The sequence below is a fragment of the Falco rusticolus genome, chromosome 4, assembly GCF_015220075.1.
Source record: "Falco rusticolus isolate bFalRus1 chromosome 4, bFalRus1.pri, whole genome shotgun sequence".
Classification (NCBI taxonomy): domain Eukaryota; kingdom Metazoa; phylum Chordata; class Aves; order Falconiformes; family Falconidae; genus Falco; species Falco rusticolus.
This window is the reverse complement of record NC_051190.1, coordinates 48,190,650-48,208,721: the sequence shown is the minus strand read 5'-3', so window position 1 is coordinate 48,208,721 and position 18,072 is coordinate 48,190,650. Positions and strand designations below refer to the sequence as shown.

The following is an 18,072-nucleotide window of genomic DNA, read 5'->3' as shown; positions in this document are numbered from 1 at the left end:
TCTGAGCACAAGCAGGCAATAAAGCACTGGACAAGAACTGTGTGTTCTGCTGCTAATGCTCTTATCCTGCAAAAGGGTAGCAATATAGATCTGGAAGGAATGAACAAGACTTCATCAACTTAGTAGAAGCTGAATTCCCTCATTCAGGGAAAAAAAAAAAAAAAAAAAGAGAGAACAAAAAGAACAAACTAGGCCCTGAGTCTCTCCCCTGACAAGATCTTAACACCAAGCACTGAGCTCCATGAAACACATTCCCTCTTACTTCCCCTGTGTTCTGTCAGAATAATCCTGACAAAAATTTTCACTGGACAGATGGCATCAAAAGTGATTCACAGATGAAACACCTTCATACGTAAGGAATGCAATAATGTAGTGTGAAACTCCTAGAAAGCAAGTGATGTTCCAGCCATCCTATGGCTGAAATAAGCACCTTCCTCTGTGCCCAATACAGAAAAACACCAGCACACTAAGGAAGTTCCAGACAGATCAGCTTGGAATACTTGCCACTCCTGAGATCTACTATCAACAAACTTCCCCACAACATTTTTACTTTTTCAGGCTAGAAAGATGTTTTTTCAGAAGTAAATTTAGTCAGCAATTAAGATCAACTTAAATAAAATCCTTGAAGAGAACACTACCATATTTGGGGGTGTCACAGAATACAGTCAAGACATCCTCTGTGTAGTTAAAAATTTCATGTACTTTGTGGCTTGTACCCATTTACCTTGTAGTTATTTGAAGATCATTTCTTTAGTCTATCACTGCATATTACTTTCCCAGAAGTAAGAGTCCATCCGCTGTGGCAACCCGTATCTTCAAGAGTACTTTTTTTTTCCTCCCACACCCATTTTCACTGTATATTCCAACACTTTTTCTTACTTTTTTATTATCTAAGCCACAAGGAGTTGACCTTGGGTTCAGAGGACATTTATTGACTAGGAAGCACTAAGTATTAAGCTTTCCTGTGGCAAAAATGAGTAAGGAATAGATTAGAAGCCTCTCCCTTTTCTTAAGCTTTTCTACACTGATACAGCTCACAACACTAGGAAGGTCACAGATAACTGTAACTGCCTGATGGACAGTGTGCCACATCCACAGATCTCCATTTCCAGAGGGGTTTTACTGCTCTGATATTAATGGTCACATTTAAATTGAAAAATGAAGTGCCACCAATCACACTAGCAATGGTTTAGTTCTGCTTCAAGTGCTTCAGTCGTATAACCAGGAGTAAAAATTGGCTGGGTCATCCTTTAGATGAACACAGAAAATTGTAGCCTGCTGGGCTGCAGCTAAAAAGAAACCTCAGAGCAAAACGAGATCACTACACATTTCAGCAGAACCTCTTCAGATCTCCAATCCCTTTGGCACTTACCCCTCCAGCCTTAATGAGTTTGCGTCTGAATTCCTTGGTGGGGTTGTTGAAAGTCAGTTTCTCACAACGAAGGTGGTTCACAGGTGGATTCCCCTCCAAATTTAAGAACAGGTCGTATGTGAAACAAACCTTTTTTGGCTCCTCCTAAAAACAAGACAGACTTTGGGAAAACGGAAGAAATCTGGCAAGCACCCTATGTCAGAGGAATCAAACAGTCATGTCTGAAAATCCCAAATAAACCACTCAGTGTTGCATTCACAGTTTTTCATCATGAGATCAGAGAGCCAGAAATTAAACTGTTGGTGCCTGAAGTTAACGTACTGTTCATCAGAAACTCAGGCATGGCTTTTCACTGCAAAAGCAACACACAGACAAGGATACTGATTGACAATTGCCTGTTTAAAGCTGTTCAAGTCTTCCTAGGAAAGCAGATTCACAAGCTTTATCCACTATCCTGTTTTCACCGAAATTCAGATCTTATCTCCTCTGGGAAGCAACTGAACTATAAGCATCAATATTAAGAAAAGCATAATCCTTTACCCAGAGAAAGAACAACTTCTGAACTCACAGGATCTCTGTGGGTACTGAGAAAAGATTAAATGCAATGGTAAAAGGATGACTTGTTTTGTAAAATCCTTTTCAATATGCATATTGCAGAGGCTGAATGGGAAGATATCCTAGGCTTTTGAACTTTCCAAGGGCACTTTCACCGAAGAAATCCCGAGTTTGTATGCATATTGGGGATCATCTGCGCCTCACTGGTTTTGTTCCACCTGCTGCAGAAGCACAGGAAACACTCTGCATTTGCAGTACAGAATGGAAGAAACCTCTTTTTTTTTCTCCCAAAATCGCAAATATTGCATACTGCTTGTGTATAACAAATATCAATAGCACATTTCCTGGCATTATCTCACACTCTGCATTTCAAGATGAAAACTCAAAAATGTGGCAAAAGAGACTCTCCTGAAAACCACACAGATCCTTACAGTACATTCAGTATTTACATGAATGCATCCCACATGCCTCATTCAATGCGCAACATCAAGCAGCTGCACAGCAGTCTTCTCCACAATTCATATCCAGCAGCTTGATTTCCTGGTGTAGTTGCATTGTTGTATGGGAACAGACGCCGCAGGCTTCTAGGCCAAGCCATTAGATTTGCTGAAAATAGGTTGAAGCGTCAAATGGCTTCAGACCACACTGATTCCTGCTGTTCGCTTGGTGGATACTAACATCGCTAAAGAAGCCATTTCTTGTACAAACTATAGCTCTAATAATAAAAAGTGTGGTAACCACACCTGGTTTACATCAAAATCAGTGCCCTAAGCTCAGCCGGGAGCCAAGGTTTTGGGTTCTAACTCCCCAAACAGGGAAAGGCAGAAATCTAAGCAGACACGTACAATAGAAGAGTCTCACATTAACAAGGAAGAACATGCTACCAACAGGAGGGTCTTCAGACCCTCTTTTGGAAAAGTCCTGAAGAATCCACACAGCCTTGAAAGGGTTCAACGTCTACTGAAACTGATGAATGGGAAGAAAAAGAAAAATACTTGCAAAATACACTGCCTTGTCATTTTCCTCTTTTCTATGACCATTCTCATTAACTGAATCATTAGCGAGCTCTGCATGTGCATGCTTACACTGGAGTTCAAACAGCAGCTGTAGAGGGTCCCTCAATGTCTAATAAACTTAAATGAAGGATGAATAGAAATCCAAATGTGGCCTAAGAACAGTTTCAAAAATGCTCTTTCTAGTTTACAACACAGAGTAAATTGATCTTGGGGTGTATTAGCAAAAGCAGACTTTACTCATAGTGTTACACCATCACATTATCAGACCTCTGCTTTGGCATTTGCCTATTTGCTTTCAGAGCAGAAGGGCAGCAGATTCCTGTTCCTTTTATCTTACATATCCCATTTTTTATATGGATTCAAAAGCAGAGAACCTCCCAAATATTTATCATAACTACTGAAGAGCTTCCACTTTCTGTAAAATTAAGACAGTTTTTCAACGTGATTTTTTTGCCAACTCAGAGATCACGACTGCCCTGGGAACCCAGCCCTAGCCAAGTACCCTGATCATTAAAATATCCTTTGTATTGCCTCAGGCCATCAGAAGCCCCCCACCCAAGTGAATAGTTAAGATTACAGCACTCCTAAAAGAATGAGTACAAAAGTCTCAAAGCAAAAAGCTGCAAATAAACATTCTTTCCTTTACTGCCTTCACTGACCAGCTAATGATTACAGCTCAAGACACTCCAAAGCTTAATCCATCCGGTCCTCCCTAAAAGGTTCTTCCCTCCAAACAACCACCAAGGGGGGTGGAGGGGTGGGAAAGAAGCCAGGGGGGTGGGAAAGAGGAAAACCAAGGAAAATATCTCAGTTGACCTGAACCTACACATCCTCTCACTTTAAATGGAAAGCTACACTGAATTCACAGTGCCACACTTCAAAGCTTTTCTAAACAACACGGGATCCACACATCCTGCGCTTGGAGTTGTGATAAAGCACAGGTACTTTTTCACCCACGAACTCGGGGCCAGGGAGTCTGATCGCATACTGCAACACCACTTTACGTACTCCTGCTAGAGCAGCAACTATACTCACAAGCCAGGGTTTATTCTTAGATGATTCCACTTTGTGATATTCAACCCTTGACGTCAGCAAGTACAACTGAAGAGGGGACTTTCTGTGGATATTTTGTTGCTCTCTGAGACCACAAGCTTTTCTAAAGGGCCTTACACCCAGGAAAGGCTTTAGAAAGGATGGATCATACCCATTTCTAACCGGTAGATATTGCGGCTATTCAGATTAAAATGCAATTTTTAATTGGTCGATTTTGACATGAAATGGTTAACCTGGTATGGGATCTCTCAGCACGCCACCTTAGAACCTGAATTTGTATCTGCCCCTTAAACCTCAGGATGCCAGAGAAGTAAACTGGAAGCGCATACAACAAAGCTAGGGATGAGCTTTTATTTGCAGCTGCTGTAAATTCCCCTCCCTCCAGTGAATCCCCCTACTCCGCCTCCTATCTCTAAAGCCGAGGACATTACACTTCATTTCTACTGTTTTCCAGCTTCCTGTCTGCACTGACTACCACTGCACTGTTACAAACACTGGAGTGGCTTTATTTTTCTCCTGAGTTCTGAAGCAATGGGTTAAAGTTCTTTTGGCACTTTTTGTAAGATGAGGAATTTTTCAAAGTCTTTTGTTAAAATTTCCTTGTCCTGTTTTTAAGGCAGGGTGTGCCCTTTGCCACTTAACACGAATCAAAAGAATTTCACTGGTAGCGTGCGCATAAAGCTCATACATCACTTTTAGAAAGCCATAAAATAAAATTATCTACAAAAATCTAGCACACCAAGGAAGCAGACTCATGGTTATTCAATAACTATAACATCTAACACTACTTCCCTTTTGCCATAGATCCAGCCTGACAGAGTCATTTATCCACAACTGGTCCATAATGTCTGTATAAATGAAACCCCCTTTCCAGGCTTGTACAACCCGTTTGACTAGTCTTCCACCCGGCTTCCACACAGGACATTTATAAGTGAATAGCCCAATATTACTTTTTTTTTTTTTTGAAGTAGCCTTACGTTACACTCTGCTAACAAGTCCATGAAGCACCCCTTATCTTTTTTGAGATTCCACAGCGTTAAGTAAAAACAGAGAACAGCATTTTGGGACTTTCCTCCATCTGAAACCTATTACTTAGTTTGGAAAGTTAGGAAAATATACTCATTGCTCAAAGACAAGCATTTAATAACCTACCAGCTCTTACACACGGTATGATGCTGTCGTGGCCAGTAAAGCTGCTATGTTTGACAACGCTTCCTTGCCAGGCACTGCAATCTATTCAGCATATGGAGATGCCTATTGATATGCCACACTGAATGGCTACTGAAACACACACAGCCTAGGTGTTTTGGCCAGGAAAGCACTCTGCTCAGATAGATGAATGGGTAAACGGGTAATATGTATTAATTTATGACAGAAAAAGGTAAGAAAAGATTCACCACAGCAGCAGCAGCGCAAGAGAAAGTGCAGCAGGTTTGGTAAGTAAAGTGACACAGAGCAGATCTAAAAAATGTGAGCAACAAATGCTTCCGCTTAAAGGCCAGACAAAACGACAAGTTTTACTCCTTCCACAACTTTCTGCAACACTGAATAAATGCTAACAGGTTAAATTACTCCCCTTTTTCTCAAACATGTGCAGACCCTGCCCCAAAACCACAGCAACTTGTAAAGTAAATTCAAATGCCTCACGCAAACACGGGCTCTTCAGCAGCCTTCCTGAGGCATATTTCACAAGCCAATACCTCCCTGATGGCACAGTCCTGACACACAGTTCTAATTGATCTCCAGTTTCACCTATCCTGCCATATGTGCAACCCACATACAATGTCTCCACCGAGCCCCTACTTTGATACACAAATAGTTTTTCCCTTCTCCAATATTTTTCTTTGTATTTTATATATCTCACACCTACAAATATTGCAGAAAGGGTAAAATAAACATGTCTTTATTTTGAACCTAACTGGAAAAATCAAACCGATCTTTCTGCTTTCTTTGCTTATCTCCCTTTTCACTAACAGAAAAAGCCCAAGTTACATGTATCCATTATGTAAATACTGGAAGCCTTTTATCTCTAGCACTGAAATTGGGAGGCAGTATCTGTAAAGAGACTTTAATACAACATCTTATCCATGTTACATTAATGTCATCTGCCTTATATCAGAATAGCATGAAAGTATACTGGACCTTTTGTTGGGGGGGTGCGCGTGTGATCTAGTTTGATTAGGATGTAAAAAATGTAACAGGGGATGAATACCAAAGTCATACCTGTATTACAGCCTCCAGATTACAACATACACCACTATGAGAGACGTATTTGGAGACAACAATGAGGCCATGAAAAAACCCTCGAGACTGTAGAAATCAAGAGGGGAGAGGGAAGGGGAAGAGCAGTAGAAAAACAGCAATGCATTTATTGTACCCAGTTTGTATTGATTCAAGCACCAGAAGCCACTAACAGCAGCCCTCATTACAGGAACACAAAGGATTTAAAAATAAAAATAGCCTACTAACATTCTCAGTCCAACAATGCCAAATGATCCACTATCATTAGTCAACTCTGCTTTCAAAAGCTTTATCATTGAACCTGCTGAGACCCTGCCATTTGTTTTTCAGGTTCAGTTGCAGAGGCAAAGGCTCTAGCAGACCACCAATATCTAAAGAGACTGCAAGTCCTGTGGCCTGCGCAGACCACTGCAACTCTCTAGAAAGCCTGGAGATACAAACTGTCCAGGCTCACAGCAACACTCAAAATGCATATTCTGTGATTCAAATGACAAGACTGAGAAAGCACCTACTTACTGAGGAACTGAATTACAGCACTGGAAGGACAAACACGTACCAACAAGGCATAACTATGTTCACAGAAGAACAAGCTCTTGCACCTTTTTTTTAATATTCTGCTGACACTTCCCTGTCTGACAGAAAGGCACCAAAAGCTTCAGTGGGGCCAAGAGCACTGACTCTCCTACTCCAAACAGGCAACAACAATAACAAAAAGAGAGTACTCCAACACAAAGAGTTAATGGGCAGTTTTATGCAAAGTTGCCAAAAAAAATAATAATAATCCCTGATGAAGCCCATTAAAACCATTTTTAAGCCATTCTTAGTAAAACTGTTCCTTAGCACTGAACAGGCCCGTGTTTCTTTAGCCAAAGCAAAGAGTACACTGGCTCCGACAACCACTATTTATCATCCTAGTAACAAATTAGAACAGGGAAAGGAAACTACAAAGAAAGAAGCCTTAAACTGTGGGGGGAAAAAAAATTCCAGCCAGCCACGGCAAAGATCAACCTTCACCGATCAGTTCACCCCCTCTTTAAATCCTTTCTCTTCTCACCTTTACAAAGCTAAACATGCATCGATAAGCAAATCCCACAGCCTTTGCAACTCGTTTCAACTGAGAGAACACACAACAAAAACGTGCTAGAATGTAGGGAGCATATGGCCAGAAAGACCTACCCGATTCCTCCTGCCCAGCCACCTACGGAACACTGCCTTCCACCCAATCCCAGAATCAATCCATAACATCTACTTGAAAAGAGTTATTCAAGGATGAGTCCCAAATGCTGTAATCAGTTCAGGCAAATTCAGAACAATATATGCTCCACACACAACAGCTGATCCCCACCAGTGTCAACAGGTTTACAGAGATCAGAGTGAACATATGGTCTCAAAGTAGTAAAGACTTTCATTTATTTGGTGCTTTAATGTCACATTCTTTAATGCAGGAAGGAGAAAATAGGCTGTATTCTAAGCCTTTGCCACTCTTCCTCCTCCTCCTCCCCAATATTTTTAATTTCTACTGTATCCCAGTCTTTGCTTATTTGTTTTTGCATTTCTATCTTTGCAGAATAATTTTCCTTTTACATTTCCTTCAACTCCACTTACTGAAAATAATCATAGCTCTTAATATTTCAAGATGGCATTATCACCAGGCAATAGCGGTCAGAGGAGCCAAATTCTTCGCATCGTCAGGCAGCTTCTAAGCTTCCTGCAATCATAAGTACCAAGCTTAACTTCCAAATGTGCAAAGAACATTACATTTGCTGACATAAGGACAGAAAAATTACTTTTAAGGCGTAAAAGCAAATTTCAAACAACTTCAGTATAGCTCATGTATTTGAAGCTCATGGTTGAACCTGGGAATGTGTCTCTGTTCAAATGACACGCTGGAAGACAGAAGCTATCATGTTTTCCCTCAGCCGCTGCCTGCCACAAATTAATAATGGGAGGTGCCATCTGAAACTCCTTAATTAGTCAATTTGTCAATCAGCTTAAAAGTGAAAAAGAACTAGTCTGTAATGCATGCAGCTAAAAAAACAGGGCAAAGATTAGTATTTTGAAGATCTGTAATTTTGAAAACAAGCCTGCAACTAAACCTGTTCTGTTTATTTTTCATGTTTCTGAAGACCAAAATGTCAAAACCAAACCGCCTTCTCCTAGATTAACTGCTACTTCCATTGTTTCCACTAAGAACAGAGACCACCTATTTCCCTTATTTATAAAAGTCATCCTATCCCTAATGCTAGAAAGAACAACTATGCAGTCACGTGTTTATAGAAACAATGAGAAGTGATGACCTCGGTGGGTGTGAAACCAAGTTATATTCAGAAGAGCTGCCAGTTCCATATTCTGCAAGGAGCACAGGAATATAAGGGAGGGAGAGAAAGAAAACCTATGAATGCAGACAGTCAATGCAAACAAGTGCATCCACCAAAAAATACAGGAAAGGCAGAAATGAGACAGAAAGACCTGAGGACTTGCGAAGGTCAAAGCCATCAGAGACCTGCAGGGAAAAGGCAAGTGTGAGAAAAGACTGGGTGAAGACAGGAAGGAAAAATAAAAGGTAAGAGTAGAAACAAAACACAGTTCACCCATCACAGTCATTAGAGATTCCCCGTACAATGAATCAGCATGGAAAATTCACATTTTTTGGTCAGAACATAAGGGTAGATTTTGAACCTGAATTAAGCCAACATACCAGTGCAGATGAAGAGTTTCCTATTTCCATCCAAAACCTCAGAAAAGCCACCAGAAGTCAAACTACTTCTAAACTCTTGAGGGCTTTTTCTGCATTCAAGTAGTAGTTTTCAGTCTTTGCCAAAAAGCTGCTTCTATCAACAACTTTCATCCCCAACCCTCTAACTGCCATTTCTCTTCACATCCTTCTGGCTTACCCCACCCACTCAAAAGAAACTTGTGGGCAAAACGTTCCCAGGTTTAGAAAACAAGTCTTCTTGTGGTTCAGTCTCATTATTTGGCTTATTACTCAGACTCATAAAGCGGGGTTAGAGCAATGCGGTAGGCCAAAAAAACAAACTAAAATGTTAATTATTCACAAAATGACACTACCAGGAGAGTACACTGCGCTAGACTGGGGAGAGAAGGAAACAAGAGACAGGTATGTTTGTGGGAGGTACAATGGAAAGGACGCTGGGAAGCCAGACAGAATTCGGTTGTTATACGTGGTCTGCTGTCAACAAAACCCGGGGTAATGGTTTGTGCTCAGAGGGCTGAGGGTGCTGCGGGTGAGAGCATATGTTACAGTGATGCGGCTTAATGGACAAATTCTTAGTTTATCTAGGTTCCCTCTTAGGGATAATAAGCAAAGCAAATTCTTTTATTATTTAAGTAGTAATCAAAGCCAGAAAGAGTCATTATTCATGTTTAACAAAACAATTTAACTGGATCTGAGTTAATAGGAACACAAGTGCCCAAATCCCTATTTTCATAACCTTCTTCAAGTCATGTAGCACGTGACCTCTGCGGTAAGACTTCAAGCAAGCAATAAATCCCAAATTTTAACCTTCATATACTTGTTGGCAATGCATCTTAAGATTTAAAATATTTAGTGTTTTCTTTTTGGAAGAGTACTGAATGAGAACAACAATCCTTTTAACATAGCTGTAAATACTCGTCCTATGTATGCAAATGTTTGTCTTGGGCCTATACAGATTTTATACCTGTGTAGTAAATTTAATAAGACTGCAAATAAAAAAAAAATTTAATATATTGCCAGTTAACACAGTATTTACAAATTTTTACAAATAAGTGTTTTATGTTTTACTTCCCCATTTACATAAAATATCTTAAACCACTTTAATACTATCCATACTAAGGAAGGTTGTTACAAGTGGTACAATCCCTTGTTCAGAATCTCTGTGACCATTGACTGTCCTGATATTACCTTTCTACACAATTCCATTTCTGCCAAAAGCTTTCTTTGAAGTCTGGCAGGAGCTTCCAACTCCCAGTTAAATTCTATTTATTAGACTAATAAAAAACACACACATAAAACAGTCACATAATTTAGAGTCTTTCTGTCAGGCAGTTTCAGGCTCTGGCACAGCTCAAAACAATTAGAAGACCAGAAATCAGATTCTACCTTATTTTTGAAGTGCACTTCAATAGGCATAATGAAGCCTGCGTAGCCAGACTCCTCCACTTTGTAAGGGGGCTCCTTGCACACTGAAAAGAGAACAGACAAATGTTAACTTTGAATATAATGCAGCTTAATTTGAGCCAAAAAGGAATTACAAGATGAGTAATAGGCCTCTGACAACTCAGGACACATTTAAAACACTGACCTTTGTGGGAAAAAGAAAAACCAAAACAAAATAAGATGGTGGTCACAAGCTTAGTTAAGAACATGAAAATCTGTTCTTAGCTCCTCCCATGGAAAGGAAACATAAAACACTCCATGCCAGAGTCTCCCGCAATTCTTCCCCCTCTTTTGCAGTGAGATACAGTTACATTTCTGTGCTGTTCCACAACAATGCAAACCGCCTGCTAAAGCTGTCTTGCGAAAAAAGGGGAAGACCTAAAAGGTGGGAATTGGAACAGTACAGAAAGGTAACGTTTACTTTGATTCTCATATTTATTAATCAAAACACTATATACCATGCAAGCGGATTATTTTTTTTCCTTGAAATGCTCTCCTGCAATGCTCAATCTTCATAATTACGTAACGACCATACTACCAGCCGCTTCATCCAAACATCATAACAAACCTGAAGGGCAGGTAAGCACTGCCATTTATTTAACATACAAGGAAATGAAGAAAGGTTAAACAGTTTGCCACTAAGGTCACAGGGCTGCTTACTGCAGAAACATCAATTACAAAAGTTAATTGCTTTAAGAAATTCATCTGCATGCCTCCTGCCTCAGTTCCCCCTGTCCTACTACCTATGCTACCGAATACTTCCTGTCACCTACCACTGCATTTCAGTATAGCAACAGCAGAGCTGAAGGATTCTCAAATCATTTATTTTGCCATGGCATACTTCTACATAACAGCTGCCAGAAGAAACATGAGACGAACACAAATATTCTCCCTCTCAGGAACCGGATGCACTTGCTTGTAATTTATGCACTACAATATATGTAAATAAAGTAAATTAAGTAATTAGAGGAATTCAGTGCAAATCTTTTTACTTTCTCTAAAGAATTCCAAGCAATTAACATGACTAGGAAACTACCTCAGACCTAAAAGGCACACAAATTATTTTCCTTTAATGCAGATATATTATCCCCAGCTCTAAATCTACCATCATTAAGGTGCTAGAAAGCAGTATTCAAAATTCAATTGTGAAAAAAGAGCATATCTAAAAATAATAAAAATCTCTAGACTCACTTTAACTTGAACTTCATACAAGAACCCTATCGTTCAGGGGAAAAAGCCCAAAACCAAAGAACAGTGCCAATATGGCAGCAGGAATCTTAAGACTATCTGCCAAGCAGCCTTTGTTCCTTTGCTGCTGTATTCTAACAAATTAAAATTACTACACAAGCAATCTGCTAGTAGCACAAGCCTACCTTCACCCGTAGCTTCTGCTCCAAGTAAGAGCGAACCATCTGAAGAAACCCTTCAAACAAATCTAGAAATAGTATGCATATGTCATACCATTTACGCACAACCCAGACACACTTTGGTCAAAAGCAAGCTGGCATTATGAGCAAGCTTAAGAAAGCATGCAAAACCTAGAGATCAGAAAAAACCTGTCTCTTTAAAGGTAGATGATACGCAATAGACTGCGCAAAGACCACGTACTATCCCAACACAGTTGTTTGTAAGTCAGTAATTGCACCAGATGACAAGAATTACAGCACAGCAGATTGTAACTTTTATCCTATAAATTAGCTTTCAGCTCAGGACTGCACTTGCTTATCATACATCAGTTTTACCACATCAATTTGAAGGAGATGATATTAATACACAGACTAGATTCACATCCTCATGAGCTGAACACCTTTGAGTTGCTTTCCACTGTGGACTCTCATGAACAGCCCATGTAGCAGGTAGTCCTAAGACATCCTGTGTGACCAGCAGATTTCCAGAGAAATATTTCAATTAACATTACACAGTAACTTACAGCAATACTATTAGGCAGCCAGCATTCCTTGTAATGCTACATAACAGTAACACTGCAGATGTAGTTACACAATCTTAAGCAGATCTAACTGTGCTGCTGCCCAAAAGGGCAATTCCTGCTCCTCCACCTCAGCTATGCGTTCCTGCTGCCCCGTGCCAAGAGTAAGGTTCACATTGCTGCACAGAGAGCAAAGAACAGACCCAGCAGACAGTAACACTACAATTTGTACACTATCCCCATCCATGCTGACAGCACAGTGCTCACACAGAGACGTGCGGCTGCAATGTACGTATGTATACAAGCCCAGTATTTGAACATCTCTCACCAATCACATGCCTCCAGTCTTTGTTGGGAAATATTAACAAATCAAACCCATCTTTCCCATTTAGTAACCTGAATTATATTCTGCTGTCACTAAATGTCTTGAGAACTTTCATGTACTAGAGCCTAAATAAGAGAAAGCATCTCACCTCCAGCCCTTTCATCAGAAGAAAGGTCCCATTCTCCCTGACCTTCCTCAAACAAAGACAGTAAAGGTTAAAGCTGAAATGCACGCAATGTACATTTTGCTCCTCTTTAAGAAGTTAATTTTACTGAAAAGTGACAGTCCAAGCCAACCTTGACTTGCACAATGCCCTTTCGTACAGAGAAGGCCTAATAACACATCTTCAAAAATGCACTCACCTCGCTTGGGTTTTGGGAAGCTCTCATGTAGCCGAAAGACCACCCTTTCCACAAAATGCTGGATGTCACATTGCTCCGGGCCACGGACAAACACCATCCAGTCATGAGTAAACCCTTCAGTGGTGGGCTTTTTCCGCAGTTGGGCTCGGTGCCCCAGCTCCAATTTCACTTGAACTGTGCACTGTTTTAGGACAGAGGTAAGACCATAAGGAAAATGAAACAGCTTGCGTGTTATGCATAATGCTAAGCCCCACCGACAGAAGACACTGGATCACCGTAGGGGAGGAATACAACAGCCTCCACAGAGAGGTTAACTCATACTGAAAAGTACAATGTTATCAACAGAAAACGTATCATAAAAATAGCTCCTAGCACCACTTCATACCTATTTTCTTCCTAATATTAGCATTGCAGAGAAAACAGCTTTAGAAGAGGGATAGGTTTATCTGCCTCCCTTATCATCTAAATTGTCAGCAAAGTCCCAATTGTGGAATCTTTATTTCTAGAAAGTGTCAGAGACAGAACTTGATGTTCACAGCTTAAAGAATTCACAGCACTGACAGAAAACTGATCTTAAAACTGGAAAAATTAGATCATGAATTGGGGGTTTATGATATTTTCTAGAATATGTAATCCATTAGAATAAAACTACAATGCTCTCTGTATTCTTTTAAATACATTTTATTAACACACTTTCAAAGACCAAGTCAACATACAGCATGCTGGCACAACATCCAAGACTAAAATGACCTAATTCTGCTTTGCACTCCCGAATCCTACTCTCATCATTGAATAACAGAGAAGGTGTATTCAACGTCTCACTCAAAGCACAAAAACCCCATTAAATGTCTTAAAAAACAGATTAAATTAATTGTGAAGATCCACGCATTATTGCGGACTTCACAGTCAGAAGAAAGCAAACAAATTAAACAGATGTAAGAGGAAAGGCAAACATGATTCAGACACAAGTTAAAGCAAGCAAATCTCAGGGCAAGATTTGCAGAGACAGGGAATAACACCTAAGGTATCCAACTAATTACTAATTTTGTGTATATATGTTATACAAACTAGACTAGCACCACAGCTATCTCAAACTCAACCTACCCAAATCCAGCTTCAGCAACTGGAAGCTTATAAAAAAAGGGGCCAGTTTTAGTCCTTACCTCCTTCTTCACCTAAGACTTGAAAACAGGTGTCTTGTTCTTTCTGGCAGGTTTCAATTACCATTGGGAAAGGCAACATTATTTGTCATTACCAGTATTACAGGTGGATACAGAGCCAAACCTGAGGGCATGATGTTAGACAATGAACATGGAAAGAGAAAGCTTCCCAAGCTCTAGACAAATGTTTAGGAAAAATATTATCCTCATTTTCCCACTGAGGAACTGCAACAAGGAGTATGACCATGATTAACGCTCAAAAAAACATTTTGCTTCTCCAACCTGACATTTTATGGGAACGTGGTTTTTTAGAACATCGTTAACACTTTATGAAAAAAACACAAGTCACTCAGTCTCAGTATTCTTTTCTTTGTAAAAAGATCACACAGGAGGTCTAGAGAGTACCAGGCATCAAAGCTCGACCTCCCAAATTGTAGCCCAGTTCCAATTTCAACTATAAGCCTTAACACACTCTTTCAGGCCATTATCTTTGCAGCAAAATACCTTCAGCTGACATCCAACACATCAATTCCAAGACTCAGGGACAAACTCATTTAATTCCTTCACCAGTATTATTACAACATTTCTTTAGGTTACCTTCCTCTTCAAGTTCTCTTGGCAGGCCATTTTTTCCCATTCTGCGCTTCATGGCTTATCTACACTAGCTCCATCTCGCTCCTGCGCTAAAAATGAAGATACACTGCTGTCTGTTCTTTCATGTCGAATTAAGGAATTAGAAAAAAAAATGGCAAGGTGTGCTTCACTCAAAGCACTGCAATCTCTCCTACAGTGGAAGAGCATTATGTGGAGACAGTCTGCCTAAATCCTAAGCCCACATAGGAGGGTGCTCGCAGGCCTGCTTTATCTGGGATACTTCCCACAGTGTTCACGCAAGCATTCACATCAACCGAGCCAGTCTGTTCTGCAGCTTCACGTTATCGATTCCATAATTACCCTTTAAATCATGCTACTGTTGCCAGTTACTACCCCTCTTCAGAGAAGTGCAAATGACTGTCAGTCTACAAAATTTGCCTTTCTAGTTGAAACGGCTGAGAAATTTTAGCTGAGAAACAGATGGGACTATGTGGAAGAGAACAAAATTAAAGATAAAAGAGAACTGTTTAACTGAGAGCAAAAGTTGTACTTGCCATACTCCTCACATACCGGTCCAATTAACGATCGCTATGAATTAAACCCGAAGTTGAAACACATTTGAAAATAAGATCTCCCAACATAACACACGTATAAGTTGCTCCACTGAAAATGGAGGGGTTTTTTTTTTTCCCCAAGCGTGTCTCTCAACAAAGGAAAATCAGGATCCTATTCAAACAATTTGTAATAATACAAAGGAGTCTGCTTTTCAACTTCTCAATAAACATTCTGAAGGCTGCTCTGGTTTTTTGTTTGATGTGCTAATTGCCTGAAAGCCGTAACCAGTTTCCATTCACTCTCCTTTGGATAGTTATTCAAAGGATAGTGGGGCTCACCTCCCGAACCTCAGGCTCATAGGTAACCTGTTACCAACCCGCACGCACCCGCACACAAAAGGCCGGAGCCAGCCTGCTCTGCATCACCTCAGGTAAACTTCCAGCATCCATCCCCGCCCGCTGCAGCGCCGCGGCGACCGGCCGCTACCAGCCGGCTCCCCGCCGCCTCCCCGGAGCGGCAATAACTCTCCCGGTGGCATTAACCCTTTGCACGGCGGCTGATGGAGGCAGTAACGCCGGCACCACCCCTCCCCGTAAATAAGCCCGGGCAGGAATTTGCGGGAAATGCTGCTGCCACCCCCCGCCGCGGGCGAGGCTGCAGCGCGGCCGCCCATGAAGGGGCGAGGACTGAGCAACCCGCCCCCCCCCCAAAAAAAAGGGGGGAGGTGTGCCTCCCAAAGGGGGGCGATGCCCTCAACGCCACCGGAGGGAATCACCTCCCCTCCTTCCTCGAAGACGGGGGTGGCCCCCCCCGATGCAAGGCCCCCTCCCCGGTGCACGGGGAAGGGGGGGCAGCCCCTCCCCACGCGTGCCCCCCGCGCGGGGGGAGGGGCGGCGTCGGGGGCCCCACCCCCACGGCGGCGCGGCGGGGCGGGCGCCGCCGCTCCCCTCACCTGATTGTCCATGGCTGGGCGCAGCGCCGCGGGCCCCGCTCGCTCGCTCGCTCCCGCCGGGGCGGTTTCGCTGGCCGGTCGGCGGGGGGGGTAGTCTGTTTCCCCCCCTCTCTTCCTTCCCTCTACGAGCGAAGCCGCTCTCCGTCCCCCCCCCACCCCCCTCCCCGCCGCCTCGGCCGCCGCCGCCGCCGCCTCCTCGGTCGCGGCCCCTCACGGCCCCGCCGCCGCCGCTCGCCTCATTGTGTGTCACTCACAGGCAGCAGCCCCGCCACCCCCCCGGCGCCCGCCCCGCGGAACCGGAAACCGACCCCACCAGAGAGGCACCCGCCCGCCGCCAATAGCTGCGCCGCCTCACGCCTGCAGGCGGGGCTTCCGCCCGGGAGCCGCCGACCATCCCCGCCTCTGCCTGATGGGCAGTCGCTGTACCCAATCGGCGACGGGCAGGCTACCGAGGGGGCGGAGGCAGGGGCGGGGCCCACGCTGGGTCAAGCGGGGAGTGGGAGGCGGGGCGGGTGGTGGGAGGGAGTGGGGCCTCGCCGCCCCCCCTGCCCCCGAGGCGGGCGCGGCGCTGCGGCGCGCTCCTGCCTTGCGGCGTGGCCGGGCTCGGGCCCGCTCCCCGCTCCCCGGTGTCGCTCCTGAGCCTGTCCACGGCCCCCTGGAGTGGCGCAGCACAGCTGGCACTGGCACCAAGCGCTTGGGCCTCGTGCGCCCTGGCCGCGCCAACCCGCCCCTTTTCCCTCCCTCGGCCCACGCTTCCCCGCCGCTAGCGGCAGCGAATCTCACCCGTTTATTAATTTCCTACACGAATGAGCTGAGAACAAGGGAAACCACAGCTCCCAGTACAGCGGACACGGCAGTCTAGAATGGCTGGGCAGGGCTGAGCCTTGGCTGGGGAGGAAGCTGGCGGCACTGCTCGCCCTCGGTTCTCCTTGTTCTCCTTCAGCCTCTCTCCTTCCTTCTCATATTTTCTCCATCTCTGCCCCTCTCATTTTCCCCTCACTGTTCTTCATTTTCGTTCAATGCCCCCCCTTTTCCCTCTTTAGCCATCATTTCTTCTCAGTTTCTCTCCTTTTTCCTTGTTCTCCTCGTTTCCTCTCGCTTTCCTTCATTCTCCTGCATTTTTTCCTTGCTCTCCCTTGTTTCCTCAGCTGCCTTTAACTCTCCCTCATTTTCTCGCATTTCCCCCTCACTCTCCCTCATTTCCCCGAGTTTCAATTTTTCCCTCAGTCCCCCTTATTCTCCCCAAGTCTCCTACATTTTCCGTTTCAATTTTTCCCTCATTTTCCACAGTCCCCCTCAATTTTCCCCTCAGTTTCCCCCATTTCCCCTTTAGTCTCCCTCATTTTCGCCGTTTCCTCATTTTTTCCCCTCAATCCCCCACATTTTCCCTCAGTCTCCCCCATTTCCCCCTTACACCCCCTCATTTTCCCCCTCAGTCCCTCACATTTTCCCTCGGTTTCTCTCTCCCCTCGGTGCGGTGCCCCTCATTTCCCTCTCAGCCCCCCTCATTTTCCCTCAGCCTCTGTTTCCCCCTGCGGCTCCCTCACTCTCCCCTCGGTCTCTCGCCTCCCCCCTTTGTCCCTCACCTTCCCCTCATCCTCCCGCAGCTCCTCTCGCCTTCCCGCGCTTCCCCTCCGCCCGCAGCCCCCGGGCCCGGCCCGCCGCGCTGCCCGCCCGCGGCCGCGCCGCGATGGAGCCGGCGGGGGAGCGGGGTGTTCGCGGCGGGGGAAACAATATCTCGTTTTCTGGTCTGTAGCGGGAGGCATTTGCAATGCAAATGGGCCCAGGGATTCCTTCAGTG

At 43.7% G+C, this 18,072-nt stretch overlaps 1 protein-coding gene across 3 annotated transcripts in view; it reads right to left on the bottom strand.

Annotated features, from left to right (window-relative positions):
• The window catches only part of MLLT1 (MLLT1 super elongation complex subunit), a 31,496-nt gene extending 15,078 nt beyond the window's left edge, over positions 1-16,418 (bottom strand). For all 3 annotated transcript variants that reach the window (XM_037383012.1, XM_037383015.1, XM_037383014.1), the window contains exons 1-4: positions 16,272-16,418; positions 13,011-13,191; positions 10,340-10,422; positions 1,373-1,516 (exon numbers count right to left, since the gene is read on the bottom strand). In XM_037383012.1, the coding sequence (XP_037238909.1) occupies positions 1,373-1,516; positions 10,340-10,422; positions 13,011-13,191; positions 16,272-16,283 (420 nt within the window). In that variant the 5' untranslated portion in view covers positions 16,284-16,418. The remainder of the gene's footprint in view (positions 1-1,372; positions 1,517-10,339; positions 10,423-13,010; positions 13,192-16,271) is intronic.
• Between the last annotated feature and the right edge of the window lie 1,654 nt (positions 16,419-18,072).